General features: G+C 57.2%; 2 protein-coding genes across 5 annotated transcripts in view; one reads left to right on the top strand and one right to left on the bottom strand.

Annotated features, from left to right (window-relative positions):
• Positions 1-8271, top strand: part of FAM189A1 (family with sequence similarity 189 member A1) — a 242703-nt gene extending 234432 nt beyond the window's left edge. Inside the window, exons 9-11 of the mRNA XM_018066510.1 lie at positions 2210-2428; positions 3931-4005; positions 5066-8271. Coding sequence (XP_017921999.1) covers positions 2210-2428; positions 3931-4005; positions 5066-5385 — 614 coding nt within the window. The 3' untranslated portion in view covers positions 5386-8271. The remainder of the gene's footprint in view (positions 1-2209; positions 2429-3930; positions 4006-5065) is intronic.
• LOC102183271 (amyloid beta A4 precursor protein-binding family A member 2) overlaps positions 9187-19987 on the bottom strand; it is a 129745-nt gene continuing 118944 nt past the window's right edge. For 3 of the 4 annotated variants that reach the window (XM_018066587.1, XM_018066590.1, XM_018066589.1), the window contains 5 exons: positions 16496-16675; positions 15481-15693; positions 14097-14216; positions 12814-12954; positions 9187-10292 (listed from right to left, as the gene is read on the bottom strand). In XM_018066587.1, coding sequence (XP_017922076.1) covers positions 10221-10292; positions 12814-12954; positions 14097-14216; positions 15481-15693; positions 16496-16675 — 726 coding nt within the window. In that variant the 3' untranslated portion in view covers positions 9187-10220. The remainder of the gene's footprint in view (positions 10293-12813; positions 12955-14096; positions 14217-15480; positions 15694-16495; positions 16676-19987) is intronic. The other variant, XM_018066591.1, reaches the window with a different exon arrangement.

The raw sequence follows: 19987 nt of genomic DNA, 5'->3' as shown, positions 1-19987 counted from the left end.
CATTTCATCAAATTATATACATTAAATAGATACAGGGCTTTTGCATACAAATTACACCCCAATAAAGCGGTAAAAGAGAAGGGGGGAATTGGGATCAAAAAGTCCACAGGAATGAATACTATTCAAAAGACTTTTAACACTCTGCTGGGTAATCTTGAAAAGATTATATAGTGTTTATGATGACAATGTCTAGGTCTAAACTTTTCTAATGAAAAAGTGTTCTTTCTTTCCTACATTTATACACTCGATTTGGGGCCCTTGCCCAATTATTTTCTTGGGATAAATTTCAGCGAGGAAAATTGCCAAGTCCAGGGGAACATGTGTTTTAGACTTGGGGGTATTGACCACACTGTGTCCTGGAAAGGTTTTATTACAAGTTCATGTTTCCACCAAGGGTGCTTGTTACAAACCCCACCCCCACCCCCCGACATTGTCACTCCTCGGGACCTTAACCACCCTTAAAGGTGAACTTGACACACAGGATTGGGTTTCTATACCTTTTTACATGTTTATCATCAACTTGTAGGTCTGTTTTGGGGTCCATTTTTTTCTCTAGCAGTTTTTTTTTAGACTTATAAGAAAAATTGGAGAAGGGATCGGCACCCCACTCCAGTATTCTTTCCCGTGAAATCCTATGGACAGAGGAGCCTGGCATGGAGTTCATGTTCATGGTTTTCCATGTTCCTGTTCATGGAGTCGCAGAGTCAGATACAACTCAGCAACTAAATAACAACAACAAATAAGAAAAATATTTGCTAAATAGAGAAGTGAGGAAATGTGTAAGAGCGACAGTTTTCCTATTTACGACAGGCTTGCTTCCCCAGGTCAGGCTTTGTTTCTCAAAGCCTGTTAACGAGGCCTTCACCATATACAAGTTTGCCATTCCTTCTGTTGTCAAAGGTATCAGGCTTTTCCTTTATGGTTTCTATCAATATCACGTTTATAAAATCTTTCTCCACCCCATGGCTGCAGGTTTATTGACTGCAGCCTTCCAGGCTCCTCCGTCCATGGGATTTTCCAGGCAAGAGTACTGGAGTGGGTTGCCACTGCCTTCTCCGATTTTCTTCTTACAGTATGTTAAAGAAGGAAAGTGTTAATGATCCTGAAGAATTTTTTCTTTTTTTTTTTGCATGTGATCTGTGAGGTCTGGCTCATCTTTGTTTTTCTGAATGGACAGATGGGACTGATGGTCTCAAACCACCTCTTGAGTGGCAGCGGTGGACAGTGGGGCAGGCGGTGGCTGAGCACAGGTGCTGCTGGACAGGGTCACTTCAGCCAGCTCCCACTTGGCTGCCTGTCACCTTTTTCCCACCCTCTCAGCTGTGTGTCCTTGGCCAGGGACTGGGGGTGACTGGGTGGGCCCTGGGCATGGGATGGGCATGGGTGTGGGGCACTTGGGACCTCTGGGAATAGAGAGGCTCCCCCAGCACCCACAGGAAGGAGAGGTAAGAACAGACCCCAAAGCTTCCCCCTCACCTCCCTGCGGGAGTTCGAGCTGCTGTGGTTCTTATCACGTGTTCTTATCACTCAACTTGAACATCTATTTCAGTCAGGAGGCAGGGCAGTGAGGTGGTCCTCAGGCCCTGGTGTGCATACAGGTCTGCTGGGGACCCTGTTTAGATGGATCCTGGCCCAGTCCGCCTCAGGGCCACCTGTGGAGAAGCAAGGGGTGGAGCCCGGCCTGAGCAGCAGTTCTGACACCTGGGGCATCAGGGCAGCTTGTTCAATACCTGGTGCCAGGCCACCTCCAGAGTGGTCAAGGCTGGGCTATCCCCCTGCCTGACAAGGGGCTGCACTCTGGGCCTGTGTGGGGCAGACAGGTTCTCAGACCCGCTGGGACCTGGCTGGTGGTGCTAGGGTCCCTCAGGCCCCCACCTCTCTCTGCACAGGCCCTGCCCTTGGAGCAAGAGACCCTTCCTGTGCACCTTCCTGTGCTTCAGACTCCCTGCCCCAGGATGCCCTGGATGGGAGGTGCAGCTGGTTTCTGACTTAGAGTCTCCTGTGGAGCCAATGCCCCTCTGGAATGATTCTTGTCCCGCTCCTTTCCACACAGAGCACTATCAGCCTCACACAATGACAGGGTTTTTTCCAGGCTTGGAGTTTGGAGGGTGGGCTGCACCTGCCCCCTGGGAGGACTCTGGGGAACGCTCTCCCTCATGGTGGGGGGCTTGGTGGTCACCAGCACTAACTCGGGTCCCTTTCTTTGCAGCACTGGCTGACAGCTCCAGCCTCCTGGCCTCCGAGGGCAGCGCTGCTCCTGGCCTGAGCCACCTGTCCCCCGACGACCCCACGGGCACCCCGCTGCCTACCCCGCATCCCCACCACACATCTCCTGAGGGGCCCCACAAGGGCACACGGGTGCGGCCAGGTCCCAGGCGCATGGCCCGCTCCATCAGTGACCCCACTTCATGCACGTCCAGGGCGACAGGTACAGCGGCCCCAGCCCCTGTGTCCTGGGGCATGCCCGGCTCTGCATGGACACCACAGGCCTCATGTCCCCTGGGAGTGGAGTCCAGCCCTGGGCCCTGCCTTGGGCCACGTGGGCAAATGTGAACTTGATGTCCGAAGCCTGGAAGGGGGATGGCCACCCTGCAATTTCTGCTGTGCCCCCACTGAGCTTGCTGCTCAGTCAGAGAGGAGGGCAGGCAGATGGAGGTTTGGAGAGATGACAGCCTTCTGGGCAGGTCTGCCAGCCTTGGCGTTAGCCTGCAGGCTTCACACCAGCTCTGGGGCCCATGAGGCCTCGGGTCAGGCAGAGCCCACAGTCTATATCTGACTTTCAGCCTGGGTGACTCCCCGCCAGGACCGGCCTGGGTTACACACTTGTGGGAAGTGCCTACATCTGCTGAGGGGTCTGGTGGGACAAGGGGCCACGTAAGACCGGGCTGCATCTCAGGGACACTGCTGGACGGGGGTTGTCTGCCAGCCAATGCCGCCCCCGGCAGACACGTCATGGGCACCCTGGGTTGGGTCAGCACTGTCCATGTGACATTAGGTGCCCCCAGGATGGGAGACCTGGCCCCAGGGTCCTGTACCTTGCAGCCCAACAGCACGCCCTAGGGGGTCTCATACATCCTGAAGTTTGAGGACACCCACCTCCTCCTGGGTCTGTGCCACTAAAAGTTGGGGGCCCTTGACCACAAGTACTATCACTGTGGGGACTTGTCCATACAGTGAAAGAAGTCAGAGGAGACCAGTGGTGCCTGGACCGGTTAATGGTCTTGTCCAGCTGAACCCCAGGTGGATTAGATCCCATCCTGCCCCCAGGAGAACCCCATCTCTGCATGGAGCCAGTGTCCACCCAGGCCACTGCCTGAGGTGCCCCACTGGAAAGTACAGGCAGTGCCTCTGCTGCTCCTGGTCAGCACCCCTCCCATCCCTCCTGCACCCCCTGACCAGCTCACCAACCGCCTCCCCTAGAACCTTCTCCTGAGGACGCACTGTGCTCCTGGCTCAGATGTTTATAAGCCCCTTAGGGCTACCACCACCCGATTGGGGTCCCCCGCTCCCCACCCCTCCAGTGAAGCTCATGCTCTGCAAATCCTGGCATGTTAGGGATGGATCTAAAGAGCAGTGGTGGCTTGCTTACAAGCTGTCACCCCTGTGACTGCCTCTCCATGCTGTCACCTCTGACAGTTACTGTTTCGTTCAACAAAAGCATGTGCCTCCCAGGTGCCTGGACCCCCAGATGTGGATGGGGATTAGGATGAAGGGCTCTGGGCTTGTCAGTGGTGCCGGCCGGCTGCCCTTTTCTGAGGCTGTGCTGAGGAAGTGACAGGCCAGGGGACCTCCTGCCCCGGGTTTATATTCAGGGGTCTCCACTGCTGGCCTTACCTCTGATGTCCATCTTAGACACAGGAGGGTCACTACAGTATTATCGGGAATTTATTTCCCCTGGGCTGTGTGTTAACTGAACTCTTTCTGGTTAAGGTGACGCCTCTTCATATACCCCATCCTGCAGCCAGGACCTCGAAGCAGGACTGTCCCGAGCAGCACTGGGGACTGGTGAGACACCCCTTTTTTGAAACCCTTTGATAACTTCTGTGCAGGGGGCGGAAGTACCAGTGGTCCTCAGCTGCCTTGTGTCTAAACCCAACCAGCCCCTCCCAGAGTGGCCCAGGTATGTAGAAGCCCCAGCCCTCTGGGTTTGGAAGATGGGCTGCCCTCCACCATTCCCTACTCTCTTGGTGGGCTGTATTAGAGGCTATACCTGATTTATCACTGGTTTTACTGTATTTATGAGTTTCTATTTGGAGGGGAGAGGCCCCTACCCCTCATGTGTGAGTCTTCTACAGTTTTTCATGCTTCATGACCAGGATTGCTCACTGCCACAAAACACACCCTGGACCACCCAGAATGTGTGCTCTTGTGTGACCTGCAACATAGATGGGGCAGGCCAGGCCTTAGGCTGGTCCTTGGCAACTCATCACAGCTGACTGCCTGGAGCTGGATTTCCTTGACGGGGTTCTTTCTGTGGGTCATCCAGAGAGGCCGAGACCCTGCTGAGAGCTAGTATCATTTCCCCGCCCTTGGCATGGGGGCCCTGGGCCCTGGGCTGGCTGCCTTGAGAGGCATGGCTGCTGTCTGTCCTTGACATGGGGAGGGACTCTCACTGCCCTCTGCCACCCCCAGCTCTGCTTTCCAGGCAGATGTGTGTCCAGATGCTTTCCAGCTCTCAAAGGCAAAGGTCATGGAGCTGGGGAAGGCTGAGAAGGGGCATCACACCCTACCCTCCCAACACACACAATGCTTGTGAATTCCAGCAGAGAACTGAGACCCCTGCCCAGCCCCTATCTGGCCAGCCAGCTTTGAATCCCACCCTCCCATCCCCAGCCCTTCAGCTCCAGGAGGCTGCAGCCCCTCTAGGTTAACGCAGGCTGAACTCAGGGGTACGAGGGGCCAGGGACAGAGGGACACAGGAAGTGAGGGCCAGGCTGGGACACGGGAATCTGGGCAGAGAGTTTGTCCAAAGCATCCCTGTGTTTGCTTTTCAAGGAATTCCTGGACGGCTGCCTTCTGTTTTGTGTCCGTTGTTCTCAGGTTGTGTCTTTCCCCCAATTTTCAGCGACCCTGTCTCACTCGATCACGGCCGCCTGCGCCTGTCGGCACCAGCTCTCACCGAGGGAACCAGACGCCTGGAAAGCAGACCCGCGGTCAACGCCAGAGGCCTTACAGACAGTTTCCAAAGAGCGGCTGCGCTCCCTAGTGGACAGCAAGGCCTTTGAGGACGCCAGGGTCTTGGTGGCCAAGTTCTTGGAGCACTCGAGCAGCTCCCTGCCCGTGGAGGTGAGGCATGTGGTGGGGTCTGCCCGCTCGGCTGTGCCCCCTGAGGAGTGCCTCATGGAGGAGGCTGTCCTCAGCACCCGTGTCCTGGGCCAGCTGTGACAGCACCTCCGTCTGGGTGTGGACACAGATGCGGATGAACTGGTGCCTGAGTCCCCACGGGGGCACTGGGTCTGTGGGGAGAGGCTGCGATCCAGGGTGGCTCAGGCGGGAAACAGCTGCTCTGCTCTGGACGAGAACCCTGTCCGCTGTTCTCTGGGGGTGACACTTCCTACCTAGCCCAGTGACGCAGCAGACAACTCCCCTGTGTCCCTCGTGAATCGTTGGTGCTGTCAGGCAGATGGCGCCTTGAACGAGCTGAGCAACAGGAATCCAGTGACAGGGTCATGCATCTAGCTGAACTGAAGTATCTTCAAGGTTGGGGCCATGGAGGAGCAGGATCCTCCCCACCCCTGACTTAATTTAGTGTTTAAGCGGGTCAAGCAGGGCGTCAGGCAGTGAGTCATTTTCCCTTGTGGTTTGTATCCACGATCTATCCTGTCTCAGATGCTGATTGTTAAGGAAATTAAGTAGTTCTAGCCCAGGTGGCATCCTGGGCTCAGCCATCTGCCCGAAGGGCAACATGGCCACCACATCTGGTGAACACATACACAATAAGGGATGCCCCAGTGGCCTGGCCACCCTGCGGGACAGACGGCTGTGACTAGGGGCTCTAAGAGACCCCCATCACCTTGTCTCCTTGGCAACCCCTCCCTGCTCCACCCACCACCAACCAGAGCATCTTCCCTGCTTCCTCTCTGGCAGCTTCTTCGCTGTCTTTTTAACCCGCTAGGCACAGAGCACTTTGTCCTGGAACAGCAAGCCCCTGTGCATATCCCCGGGGTTCTCCCGCATCTGCCTTGGCCCGACTGGCCTCAAGGGATCTCATGACCCAGAGCAGCCCCTTCCCCAGCTGAGCAGCAGCCACGTCTGCTTTGGAAGATGCAGGCTGTCCATCCCTTTCCATAAACCCCACTCTGAGTGTCCAAAAGCCTCCTTGGGGGCCCTGGATCTTTGTGCCACCCCCCCTGGACCCCTGGCTCTGGTGACCTCAGCAGCAGCTACTTCCCAACCACAGCCCCAAGGCAGCACCATCCTCAACTTTCTGCAGCCACAGGGACACCTGTGTCATCCTGGACTGTGGCTGGTGGCCCCTGTGGGACAAGACAACTGAATCCCACAGTCCTCAACCAGGAGCCCACGAGCCCAACACGGGGAGTTTGGGGGTTGGGCCAGGTAGGGCGCCCACCACTGCCAGGGGTCCAGCAGCCTGGGGCCAGTGTGCTGGGGTGTATCAGGGAGTGGGGAGAGGATGGCTGGGGGAGTGTTTCCAGCCCCGACATGCAGAGGAGCCCCTGGACCCCGAGGTAGGAAGCCCAGGTGACGGTCAGCTGTGAACACTTTGTTTCAGTCACATTATCATTGATCACTGCCTCCCAGAGGTAAGAACTGGACCAATATCTACTCAGGCCTCTGATGACAGCCGGAACTTCTCCACTCAAGACATCCCAGAGATGAATTTATGAGCACTTTATCCAGACTGTAAAATGAAAATCTCTTAATTTTTCTCAGCTAAGGGCTTTTGAAGTCCCCAAAGCCACTCTCTCTGTAGGTAAAGTAAATTGATGGGTTTTTCCAAGGGGCCTCCCCTGAGCCTCCAGCCTGCACCTCTTCATCTGGGCCTCTGCGGGGTGGCAGCCAGAGCTTCATAGACTGCAAGGGGCTCACCTGGGTGGGCACGAGGGCCCACATCAGGCTTGGGGGCTCACACAGCAGATCCCCAGGCTAAACCTGCAGTCTCAGATGTGGCTGTCGCTCGAGTGAGGCTTGACCTTGTGGGCATCGGAACTGTCACTGAGCAGCCTGACAGGTGACCTCCCAGGAGGCCTGGCCTGGTGCTCCGTGTCCTCTGCATCCCCTCTCTGCACGGGGACACATCTCCTGCCTCTGGACACCTGACGCAGCCTGTGCCTCCACCTGGGTGCAGGTGGGAACTCTGGTCCAAAGCCCGTCATCTAGGTGTTCTCAATGCTCAGTCCTCAGACAGGTTCTCACACTCAGTGTTTGTGGATGAGGACTCTGCATTGAGTCCTGGTCCACTGGACTAGCACCTCCTGAGGGCCTGGCGACCATGTGGGCTCCCACAGGGCCTGGCTCCCAGCTTCCAGGAAAGGTCCCAGGAAGAGAGCGGTACCTGGCAGCGGGCTGGGGCCTCAGAACCTTCAACCCCACTCTGCTCGGTGACATCCGGGAACCAGGGTCCCTGCATCGAGCACCCTGAGCCCCAGGCCATGTGGGTGCCTGGCCACAGGGAAAGCTGGTTCCTCCATCACTGTTGCACCCACGCCCACTCAGCCCTGTGCTGCCTGCCCTGGTTAACCGTCAATAGGCGGGCCGCCAAGGGCTATGGTGGAAGCCGAGGCACAGGATGCCCCCTGCATGGGGTCTGGTGCCACTGCTCCCTTGACTATCCGTCCTTCCTCAGAGGGCCGGCTAACCTCGGAGCCAGAGCCTGTCAGGACACTGCCATCAGACCCCCCAAACCCCAGGCACCACAGGGATGCTGAGATGGGGGCATGCTGGACCCTAAATCTTTGTCACAGCAAGGAGCTTTTCCTTCCCCAGGGACCACAGGGATGCTGAGATGGGGGCATGCTGGACCCCAAATCTTTGTCAAACATCGGGGAGCTTTCCTTTCCAAGGACTTATGGGCCCCTTCAGCTGGCAACGGCCATACAAATTAAATTCTTGTAACAAACCATGGAAAAGAAATCTCATTTTAAATGGATGTTTTTCTCCCCTTGGCTGTACCAATCCACAGATGCTGCTATGAAGGCAGAATTTATAGGAAATTGTTTTCAAGCCTGTTTGCACAACTGGCAGGCTGTATTTAATGTACCTCAAGGTGTTTTCATAATGATCAGTGTTTTAATAAAAGCTATTTCTGGCCTCTGTGTCTCTGAGGTCTGACTAGGACAGACAGACTCAGAACCATGTGTCACCGCTGGTGACCAGGTCCCGAGCCAGGGTCAGGCTGGACAGCCAGCAAGGGAGTGTGACCACCCCTGGCCCCTGACATGCATTTCCTAACATGCTTCTGGAGACAGGGACAAGACAGGAGCCTAGACACAGGTAGGTCCCACAGATGCTGGCCTCTAGCTCTCCCTCTGTGGGATACACCCTGGCTTCTGGGAGGGATTGCAGCTGGCCTAAAGCCCTCTTTAATTTTGTTTCTATGTGTTACTGTTTGATGGGGCACCTGTCCCTGTGTCATTTGCTACCCATGGGTTTCCCCGCTGCAGCCTGTTCACCTACCTCATCCGGGGCACTGCAGAGCCGGCCCTCTGGGACCCCTGAGCTGAGGCCTTTGCCCTCCAGCTCTCACTGCATAGTGTGGTCCAGCCCTGGCTACTAGCTCACAGCATGGAGCCAGGATCCAAGACAGAGAAGGGGCCCTGCTTGTCCAGTGTCCCCAGCTAACATGCTGGACACAGATCAGTGCTTCTGACCAAAGCCCAGGCTCACCCCACCTCCCCATGCCACAGGACAATGACCACGAAGTTAGTCAGTGATGATCAGTCCTGTTGTTACGCTAGATGGGTTGCAGAGCAGCCGCAGGCAAGGAGCCAGTGCTGCAAGTGGGCCAGCTTCCTTTTCTATCCACGCACATGCCTCTACAGAGGCAATTCCAATCTAAGCCAGGAGAAGCCCCAAACCCCCCGTCCCTGCTCTCCCTTGACCAATTCATGCCCAAAGTCCTCACACCCAGTGAGAAGACCCCCTCCCAGAGCTGGACAGAGAGGCGCAGAGTCAAAGGGAAGCTAGGCGGCTGCGTCCCTGTCGACAAACCAGCCGAAGGACAGCTTTCCATCATGACCTCGGGTTTATTAGTGGTATTAGCGAGTCTTCCCAAGGTCGGCGGCATGCAACACACAGGTCACCCTCATCCAGTGGTCCTAGAGCTTAGTTACCGCATGGTAAGGCTTCTTAAGTCACAGTGTTTTCTTCAAGGCCTGGGCCCAAGAGAGAGACTTCCAGACAGAACAACATCGGTGATCACTGAGCTCTGCAGGCAGGGCTAGACTACGCTGCACTTGATCTACACGCAAGGAACACTGCTGCTAACAGCGAAGAGACCAGACGTGGGGCCCCAGGGACCACAGGTGTCCGGTGTGGGTCTGGTGTCCAAGGCGAGAGCACACGTGTGGATGCGTGTATGCAGAGATTGTGACGAGGCAGCTGGCCCACAGTGGCGGGAGGCTGCCCAGGGGCGTCCAGGGACCAGTGGACAGGTGAGCATGGACAGCAGGTGTGGTACTGTCTGAAGAGTGGCTTGTTGTCGGATAAGAGTCAAAACGGTGATATTGTCTAAGTGTGGAGTCTTGAGGTTGTGGACATCACCCTTCATGTAACTTGGAGACGTCTCCTTTCTCAGAAACACGATCACCCAGCTTCAGTGACCGGTCACATCCTGAGAGCTGGCGCCCATGCTCGGCTGTTGGGCACCCTCCCTGCAGGAGCCTGAGCCCCTGCAGAGGGTGGGGGCACGGCCGCTGCCCCCCACCCTGAGCTCGCTCTCCCCACCGGGGCTCCCTTCACAGCCATGGCCAGAGGTCCCCACGTCTGCCCTGCACACTGGTTCCACACCACATGGAAGTACAGACAAGCCCTCGCCCATCACGGTGAGAAAACTCGGGATGTGGCTAAACACTGGACTGTTCTACAGAGACTGCTTCCTGGGATCCTCCTTGAATTCAGACATACCCCTTTTAGTCCAAAAAATAAAAGTGGGTGGTGAGGGCATGCCCTTCAGCAGAGCTGGTGTCCTCGGGTGCGCTGTGGGGTCAGGGGTCAGGTCCTGGGTCTGGCTCCTGCTCATCAGGGTGCAGGCAGGCAGCCTAGATGTACAGCGGGGTCTCCTGACCTGTGAGCAGTCTGAACATGGCGGCAGGCATGGTCTTCATGTGGATCTGCCAATGAGAGAGAGGTCAGGGGCTAACCCGGCCCTCCCTGCCTCCACCTCTCCCTCCCCTCCACTCACCCCAAAAACAAGCACCACAAGGCCAGTGGTGCCCAAGCACCCTGAGCACGTCCTGTGTAAATTGCCAGCGTCCAAGGAAAGGAAGAATGACCTGCCCGAGGTCACCACCCCGATGGTGACTCAGAAAGCATTTACTGCCCCTGCAGATGGTGATCTGAGCTCCCATCCGGGCCTTTAGAGGGTTTTCCATGAGGTCAAGGGCTGGTCTTCCCTTCACCTCCACCTGACACCGGCTGGGTGAAAAGCTGGACTTTGCCCACGGGAAGGGCAGGCCCGGGTGCCCAGACCTTCTTAGAAATGGCAAGGGGCGAGTTTTGCCTCAGCAGGAGAACCAGAGGCTCACACACACAGCACGTGTGCTGGGGGCGGAACCTGGCCTCAGTCGCTGGCACCAAGGAGGCTGGGCTACCTGCAACACACAGACGGCTGCCCAGGGAGGCCCACCGTGCGGGATACATACCGCACCTCTCATCAAGGCCCTGGGCTCTGCTCCTGCTTCCTCTAAGCATCCTGCTCCCCAAGCCAGCCTGGACCCGGCCGTACTCAGGCCCCTGTGGCTCTAGAGGCCGGGCTGGCCAATCTCCAGGAGACGGGCCGGGGGTGCAGTCCACCCCCAGGTTGGGCAAGCAGCTCTCAGGCCTCGTCTGAGTGACCCTGACAGGCCAACCTGGCTGATAGGTTTTCTGACCACAAACTCCCACCGGCACCCCCAGCACTAAGATCTGTGTGATCCAATTAGCTGTTCCCTCCTTTGTCAGCCTGTGAGGGTTTTTCCCATCAGAAGATTCATTCTCTGTATTTCTTCAATCAGAAACCCACCCCCAAGGCCCAGCAGAACACCAGCTCTAGCTGATCAGCAGCTCATTTCCCAAACATGTTCAGCAATGATGGGAAACGCAGACAGACGCTGTCACTCCGAGAGCCAGCCAGTCCAGCGCGAGGTCCACCCAGGCTGAAGGGCTTCCCACCCCAGCCTGCGTTCCACCATCCCTGATAACCATCACCTTGGGTCTGGAGAGGCAGAAGCATTTCTCCAGCTGCCTACCCCCACACCTGCTCCCCACCCGCCACTCTCCCACACTACTGATTCCCTGAGAAGCATAAGGCTGATGGCCGCCCCCAAGCATCTACTTAGGAAAATTGGATTCTACTTTCTCCGAAGCCATTTGTAAAAGGCAGCCAGCAATGCCTACCTGGCCCCTCCTTCCTAAGATTCAGCATACGCCCCTACTTGGGAAGGGTAACTACCCCCCACCCAAGCCTTGTGTGCCTAGTCCCTCAGTCATGTTCGACTCTTCACAACCTCATGGATTGTAGCCCATCAGGCTCCTCTGTCCATTGGATTCTCCAGGCAAGAATACTGGAGTGGGTTGCCATGCTCTCCTCCAGGGGATCTTCCTGACCCAGAGATTGAACCCTCGTCTCCTGCACTGCAGGCTGATTCTTTACTGTCTGAGCCGCCAAGGAAGCCTGAAGAATACTGGAGTGGGTAGCCTATCCCTTCTCCAGGGGATCTTCCTGACCCAGGAATCAAACCGGGGTCTCCTGCATTGCACGTGAAGACCCCGGTCTGATTGTTTAGATTGTTTACCAGCTACCAGGGAAGCCCCCTCCCCCCAGCCCTGGGACTTTCACAAAACCTGAGTAGGTCCCCGTGACCCCAGGAAATGTGTCCTGACTGATGCAATCTGAAGACCCCTCCAGGATAGAGCACCCCACCCACCCACTTACCCCCAGGCTGTGAAAAGGAAGCCATGCTCCCACACTGCCCCAGAGCCCTCCCTCCGCACATGGCCCCTGGGGTCCCCACCACCCTCAGAATCAAACCCAAACTCTCTGCCCAGCACCTGCCTTCAGACCCGTCCCCATGCCACCCACCTCTCTGCTCTGTCTCGTCTGCTCCTTTTGTACTGCGATCACCCAGGCTTCTCTCAGGGAGACCCTCACCTCTTCACCCTGACTGCCTGCTACACACAGCCATATACCCCGCCCCATACTGGGGAGGCCTCTGTGCCAACACTGGGCTGGCACTCCCCCAGCACCTACATCTCCCTCGAGGCACCCTGCTCCCTCCTGAGCTCCCCCTTGAACCCCCCACCCTGTGCCCATCCTCACACCAGCCTCGTGCCTATGCCAGAGAGCAGCAGAAAAACGCAGGGAGGGCTGGAGCCAGCAGAGTAGGAGGGGGCAGTGCAGCAGGGCCAGCCTTCAAGTCTCCACCCAGTGCCCACCCATCCTGTTTACCGCACAGGTAACCAGAGCAAGAAGAGGACGCTGAACCCCGCCTGCCATGGGCTCCCCCAGGAGATACAGCCCAGCTCAGCTGACTGGCCCCTGAGGGGCTCTTAGAGGTCCCAGTGTACCTACATGCCCTTGGGAATTTGATGTCAGGTCCTAGAGACCTTTGGGTCCCGAGAGCCCAGGTCTGGCTTCAGGCAGTGACCTCTCACCTCTCCCACCGAGTTGGACAGTGCCTGAACGATCTTCTCGTGTGCAGTGGCCACCACGCTTTGCCCATTGATCTCGATGATGCGGTGGCCGACGCGGACACCGCCCCGCTCCGCGATGCCCCCACGCATGAGGCTGCAGATCTAAGTGACACGGGGTGGGGTTGGGGTGTCCCGTCAGTTAAGTGTCCCTGCCCAGCCTGCCAGCCTCCTCCTGCCCCCAAAGGTGAGGAGAATTAACCACCGGAAGGATGAAGCCCTCAGGACAGATGCTCCTACAAATGCTCTGCTGACTCACAAACTGAGAGATTAATGATTTAGAATGTGCTTGGAAATGGCTGTGGGAGAACTGCCCCTCCATCCTGGGGCCTCTGCTCCTGGATCGCAGTGGTACACAAGTAAAGCCCGTTCTGGAAGATTCTCCAGCAGCCACTCTGCTCTTTCCAGTGAAGACAGTCACTGCTACCCCGGCCAACAAATGTACCTCCCCACACTCCTGCACCAGGTAGTGACGGGGGAAACTGTCTCCTTGGCAGTCCTGTTTCTGGGACGCTCTCCTGTTGTGTTCCCGGAGGGAAGGGACATACACATCCCCCTCACATGACACCATGCACCCCACAACCTCCTCCTGGGCTGGCCTAAGCAATGTGGAAATGACCAGCCTCCTCTCTTCTGTCCTCTGTGGTGAAGTCCCAGACTACTGGGATCTCTGCAGAAGGAACCACCCAGGAAACAGAACTGGTACAGATCAAAGAGAAGGTGGGACTCTGGAGGGAAGAGTCCTGGCTGAGGAACAGGCAGTTTCAGCCAGACCAACATTCATTCAACCAGCATCATCTACTCCTGGAGGCCCGCCTGTCCTGCCTCCAGTGCCTGGGGTCACGGCTGGCACAGTGCCAGAACTGCAAGCGAAGCTCTGAATGGGCAAGTGAATGAATAAACACAGGAATGAGCAGGTGTCTTTCGCACACCTAACTCTGACGCTGCCACTGGCTGCGTGCAGGTCCCAAATGCAGAGGAAGGAGGGCTCTGGCCTCCACTCCAAAGCAGGGGTCTACAGACAACACCACCACCGGGATGGGGTGCCCCAGGGGGCTGGAGGGACCCATTCCACCCACACGCTGGCCCACCCACCCTGCCTGGCCTGGCTGCTGGCTGGGACCTGCTCCATCAGACAGGAGCTGTTCTGGGGCAGAGGGTCTGGGGGCAAGCAGACAGCTGCCCCTGCCCCCTGCACCAGCCATCCACGGGCATGGCGGAGGCTGCCGAGGGCCAAGCGGACTCACGATGCCGTTCTGAACACTGAAACCCAGCTGGTATTTGAGGTCTGGCCGCTTGATGAGGACAGTGGTGACTGGCGGGCAGCTGACGATGTTGAGCTTCACCTGCGTCTGGTTCTTCAGACCCTGTGAGCAGGAACACGAGGGCCTGAGACGCTGGTACAAAGACAAGCTCTGGGGCCCGGGCTAGGGGTGAGCTGGCTGCAAGGCAGAGCCCTAGGCACAGAGGGACAGAGGCAGGTCCCTTTGGGCACCCAGGTCCCCTTGTGCGTGGATGCAGGCCTCACCCTGACCCGATGCAGGGGTGCCAGCCATCCCAGGCGGCAGTGTGTGTCGGGGCTCCCTGTGCTCTGGTGTGCCCTTTGACCTGGGCAAGTATAAGCTGCCCCCAGGGCCAGAGGCCAGGCTCTGAGCATCCCTGTGCACAGCCAAGAAGCTGGCACCTGGTCACCCTCAGGGGTCATGTGACGGGCCCTCACTAGGCTGCATGCAAGAAATTTCCTTTTTGCAAAGACAATGAGGGCCCCATCCAGAAAACAAAGTGTCCTCCAGAGAAGGACCCTCGTGCTGGGGGCAGGGCAAGGAAATCTGCCAGCGGGAGGCTCGTGTCTGCACCGAGACAGGCCAGTTCAAGCCAAGGGCCACCTCAGGCCCCAGGGAGGAGTGAAAGCTGCAGCCACAGTCCTGGGACTCAGTGGAGGGAGGGGGAAGGGCCTGGCCTGAGCATGGCTGCAGGGAGCTCCTCCCCCATGCACATGCATGCACACACGTGTATGCACACATACACACAAGCTTCCATCACAGCCCAGGTGAGAAAGTTGCCCAGGAGCTTCCTGGCCAGCCCAGCCTCAGCACCTCTGATGGAGGCCTCTTATATGTCTCTCTCTCTAGCTACATGATACCCACTGGGTCCCCAGGTCCAGAAGCCAGCTCACAGAACTTCATCTGTGAGTGACAGTGGGGTGGGGGTCCATCCTCCAGCCCTGAGACCACAGTGTATCATTTGATGAGACACCTGCTGGTCCTCCTGTCAGATGGGGAGAGCAACACTCCAGCTCAGATCCAGGCTGGGGACCCACCTCCTCAGGTGCCCAGGAGGTGTGACTGTCAGTGAAAAGTCCCAGGCAAACCAGGACAGCCTAGTCCAGCTACAGGTCCTCAGGCCTTTTCTGGGATCACTGTGGTTCAGGAGCCAACTAAGTGAGAGTGGACAGCACCTCCCTCAAGATCCCCACTGTGGGGGTGGGGGGCAAGTCCCTCTTTGATTTGTCAGGGACGTGGTGCAGTTTTGGGTTCAAAGTCGCTGGGTGGGTCTCTTTGGGCTCAGCCTCCCTGAGGGTCAGTGGGGATTACAAAGCATCAAGGGTAAAGTGAGGGGCCCCGTGCCCACCTTGATGATGCCCTGGCAGGTGGCGAGTGGCAGCCCCACCAGGCTGGTGCCGTTGATGGACATGATCTGATCACCGATGCTCAGCTTCCCCGAGCGGGCGGCCGGGCCTCCATTCATCATGTTGGCCAGGATCACAGTGGGCAGGATGGAGCCCCAGCCCGATTCCACCACCACCACGCCCAGGATTTCACCCTTGTGCTTCTCCAGCTGCAGCTGCAAGGGAATCAGCAGAGTAAGAGGGCCCTGCCTGAGACGGGGCTAGGGTAGGCCTCTGCCCAGCACCCACAGAAGGACCAGCCCCACCCGGGCCCTCCAAACCAAGGCTACAAATCCTGGCCCACCAGCCATCCCCCTGGCCTCTCCCAGCTCCAGCTCCCAAGCCCTCTCAGGGCCTATCCCACCATCCTGTGAACCCAGAGCACAGACCACCCCCAGCCCCAAGCTTGGCTCCAGTGTCCAAGCTCTCCTCACCTTCCCAGACCCACAGAGGCTAGAGGCACATTCTCAGAATCCAGATGCAAACCCTGCCAGGCCTCCAAACTCATCTAGGAAAATCCTTCATTTTCTCTCCGCCTCTCGGATCACTCTCAGAGAGCTGCCTGTCAAGCACTCATTCACTCAGCAACAAGCCAGGATTGTTCACCCATTCACAAGCAGGCAGGGTACAGGCCACCCCGGGATTCGCTCCTCTGTCTCAGGAGAACTTTCTAGAGAGCCCTGAGTAAGCCCATGGGAGCCTGCCAAGGCCCCACTACGGGAGGCTTCCTAGCCCACTCCCACATGCCTTCCAGAAACAACACCAAGGGCTGAGCCCCTGGCTAAGAGCAGCAGTAAAGGGCACAAGTTCAGAGTCATTAAGACGGACTATCGGCAGCTCCTCTGCTCTAACAGCACCACATTCTTCACACACAAGTACTCGCTGCAAAGGCGGGAGCCAGAGGGACACTGGCCACACACCAGGAAGGCTCGCCCTGGGCCCCTGCCCAAGAGCCCCTTCCTGTCCCCGGTCACCCACCTCCTTGCAGTTCTCCGAATTGGAGAAGTGGATGAGGTCGTCGTTGTACATCTCCTGGGTGTTGATGATGTCACTGTACTCCTTCTGGCTCAGGTCCTCGGGGTTGATGCCGTTGGCCCGCAGGAACTCCTGGTAGGCCACGCTGAAGGCTTGGCCGATGGACTGGGCGATGAGCTGGGCCTGCAGGAGAGGGGAGGGGACGGAAGAGGGTCGGCCACTGGAGATAGGCAGGCACACAGGCCTGGATGGGGTTGGGAGGGGGATCCTGGCTGGGCTCCAAGGAGCTGTAGAAAAACGTGGCCCGGGTCTCTGTGGGGGGAGCCCTTCTGCTGCCGGGCACCCTGCCTGCCCCTACCCAAGCTGCCCTAAACCTCAGACATCCTAAGACAAAGCCTATGTCCAAAAAGTCTGAGGAGATTATGAATTATTTGCTAATGACCATAATTCTGTTGCTTTCCCTGGTGACTGTGTTGTATTTTCTTTCCACTCATCTTATTCCAAATGCAGCCTGGAGGTGTGTCCTGTCAGCGAGCATCACAGAGGCTGTCAGTCATCCACCCAGTATTTATTTCTCCACAGCAGCAGGACCCAGTCCATCAGGGCGGGAGTGGGGGCAGGATGTGTGCCAGTCAGTCTCGTGGGGGTGTGGATGTGCCAAAGTGAGGCCAATGAGAAGCCTGGGCCCTTGGGGACAGGGCATAGGGCAAGGCACAGAGCAACTCACTTCTTTCTACTTCTCTTTTTCTAATATATATATATATATATATATACACACACACACACATATATGTATATATATATATATTGGCCATGTCACACAGCATGTAGGATCTTAATTCCCCTCTCAGGGATCAAACCCATGCCCCTTGCAGTGGAAGCGAGGAGTCTTAACCACTGAGCCACCAGGGAAGTCCCCACACTTCTTTCTACATCGACGGGACCATTTCTACGGACTGGGTGGGACCCCTCACCCTGCAGAGGTCTGGACACTGAGCAGCACTGCACGGGCTGACACGCCACCTGCTGGTGTGCAGATGAAGGGCCTTGAGAGGCGAGAGTAAAGACCCAAAGAGCTGGGTAGCCAAGGGAGAGCAGTGCGACCCTCGGCAAAACCTCAGGTCAACATGACCCAAAACACGTGGAATTGAGGGTCTGGCCCAAGTCCCATTCTTGCTCTACATGCTGCACAATTCTCAGGCTGTAAACAAATAAGTCTGTGAAAATCCGGGCTGGGCCAGGTAACAGAGCCAGAGCTCGGAGCCCTCTGATGCTAGATCGCACGGCCTTTCCAAACTGGGCCCTGAACAGTCTGCAGGAGGGAAGCCCACGTCCACCCAACAGGACCCAGCCCTGCTCACCCTTGGAGCAGCGTCCTGGCAGTTTGGCCGCTCTGCTCAGAGGGAGGACAGAGTGTGCTCAGGTGTGGAGCCTTGGAGCCACCAGGTGGCGCCACTGGCCCAGGCGCGTGCAGAGCCTCAGGCCAAGCAGAGGATCCTGGCCTCCAGGAGGAGGCTGGTCCCTGGGAGGAGGGGGAGGGTGCCCTGGAGACCCAGACGTGCCCTGATCCGCTGGGGTCTCAGGTTTGCTGACACCGACCACCCCCCAGGCCTCTGACTGGGGTCCCCTGACTAGGAAGGGGTTGAGCATCATTTTGTGCTCCCCTCACCCACTGCTCTGAGCCTGCCCTTTGAGCTTTACCTGGACGGCCCCCACCACCTGGGGAGCTTCTGGGGAATGAGGTGGTACACGCCCGGGATCCGTGGGGCTCACTCCGAGAACCTCAGCATCTTCCCACCAGCTGCTGGCTGCAGTCTCCCATCCCCTGTCTGCGCTCGTCCTGGCAGCCCTCCCCCTGAGTCCTAAGGGCCCTCCCTTGTCCCGTCCCCCAGGTCACAGCCAGGGCCGTGAGCCCAGAAGGTGGGCAGGTGTTGTGGGCCTCCCCGGGGAGCAATGGAGGCTGGCACTCAGAGGGGCCTCCGGCAGGTGGGTGAAGGTGGAGGGAAGCTGCCCTGCCCCCAGCACTCTCACCTCTGCGGCCCATCTGTGCTGGTTTCCACTTAACAGAAGGGAAACAGAGACTCTGAGGGGGCTGCCAGAGTCCTAGCAGCCATGTTCCATTTCCCCCTTCTGCTTGCACGGGACCCTTGGATACCTCACTCACCCTGGCAGCCCACCTGGTGGGGCCATCGTCAGGGCCCGACTCTCCAGGGGGCTGCTCTATCCTCTCATGCCCCTCCCAGTCCATCTTTCCCACACACATTCAAGAGCCACTTGGAGCCCCACACCCTCCTGCCCTTCCTCTCAGCCTCCTCTCCCAGTGAGAAACCAAGACCACAGCAGCACCAGGACATGGCAGGCAGCTCAGACACTTCCTGCTCCCGGCACAGGCAGGCTGTTCACCCCACTCACCTGCGTCCTGCCTCACCCCCCATCAACCATGGCCCTTCTCCAGGACCCATCACAACCCCCCATGCCGAGTCTCTGAGATGCCTCAAGCCATGAGCCACACAAACATGCCCATTCAGGAGTCCACAGACATCTGTGTAAGGTGAAAGGAACACATGTGTGCGCTAGTACATCTGTATGTAAACTTCCTCTCCTATCAACATCATTGCTTCAAAGCACTCACACTTGACTTCATCTACTGAGCAGAAACATCACTGCCCCAACCCACCCTGCTCAAACCTGAAAACACCAGGACCCTACTCCACTGCTCCAGGTTCTAGACACACCCTCAAGTCCCTTGGTGACTGAGAATGCCCCTTCTCAAAATTTATTAAAATCGTACCCTGGCAACAGCCACAAGAACAGCTCAGCACTGCCTCTGGGGTGGTCCTGAGTCAGATCTGCCCAGGGCGCCCAAGAGACCACTCTCACCTCCTGCTCTCCTGCTCCTTTTCTCTGTCCCTTTCTCTCTCTTGTAGGCTCAGAAAGACACTCTCATCCCGCCCAGCCCAGGAGTCAGCGGGGTCATGGTCTGTAGTGACTCTGTAGTATTTTAAACATCAGAATTAGAGTTGACCCCTGAACAAAGCAAGGGTTACAGGCACTGACCCTCTGAACAGTCTAAAAAAAATCCATGTCTAACTTCTAGTCAGCTCTCTGTACCCAACCAGTCAATCCTACAGGAAATCAACCTTTAATATTCATTGGAAGGACTGAAGCTGAAGCTCCAATACTTTGGCCACCTGAGGCAAAGAGCTGACTAATTGGGAAAGACCCTGATGCTGGTAAAGATTGAAGGCAGGAGGAGAAGGGGATGACAGAATGCAATGGTTGGATGGCATTATCGACTCAGTAAACATGAGTTTGAGCAAACTCCACAAGATAGTGGAGGACAGGGAAGCCTGGTGTGCTGCAGTCCACGGGGTCACAAAGAGTCAGACGTGACTGAGCAACTGAAAAACAATTTATAATCAGCCCTCTATACCCACAATTTCCCTGTGTCCACAGTTTGGGATCCAAGGGTTCAACCAAAACAGCTCGTACAAC

The sequence above is a fragment of the Capra hircus genome, chromosome 21, assembly GCF_001704415.2.
Source record: "Capra hircus breed San Clemente chromosome 21, ASM170441v1, whole genome shotgun sequence".
Taxonomy (NCBI): Eukaryota; Metazoa; Chordata; class Mammalia; order Artiodactyla; family Bovidae; genus Capra; species Capra hircus.
Note: the sequence above shows the minus strand (reverse complement) of the source record. Positions and strands in the feature narration are given on the sequence as shown.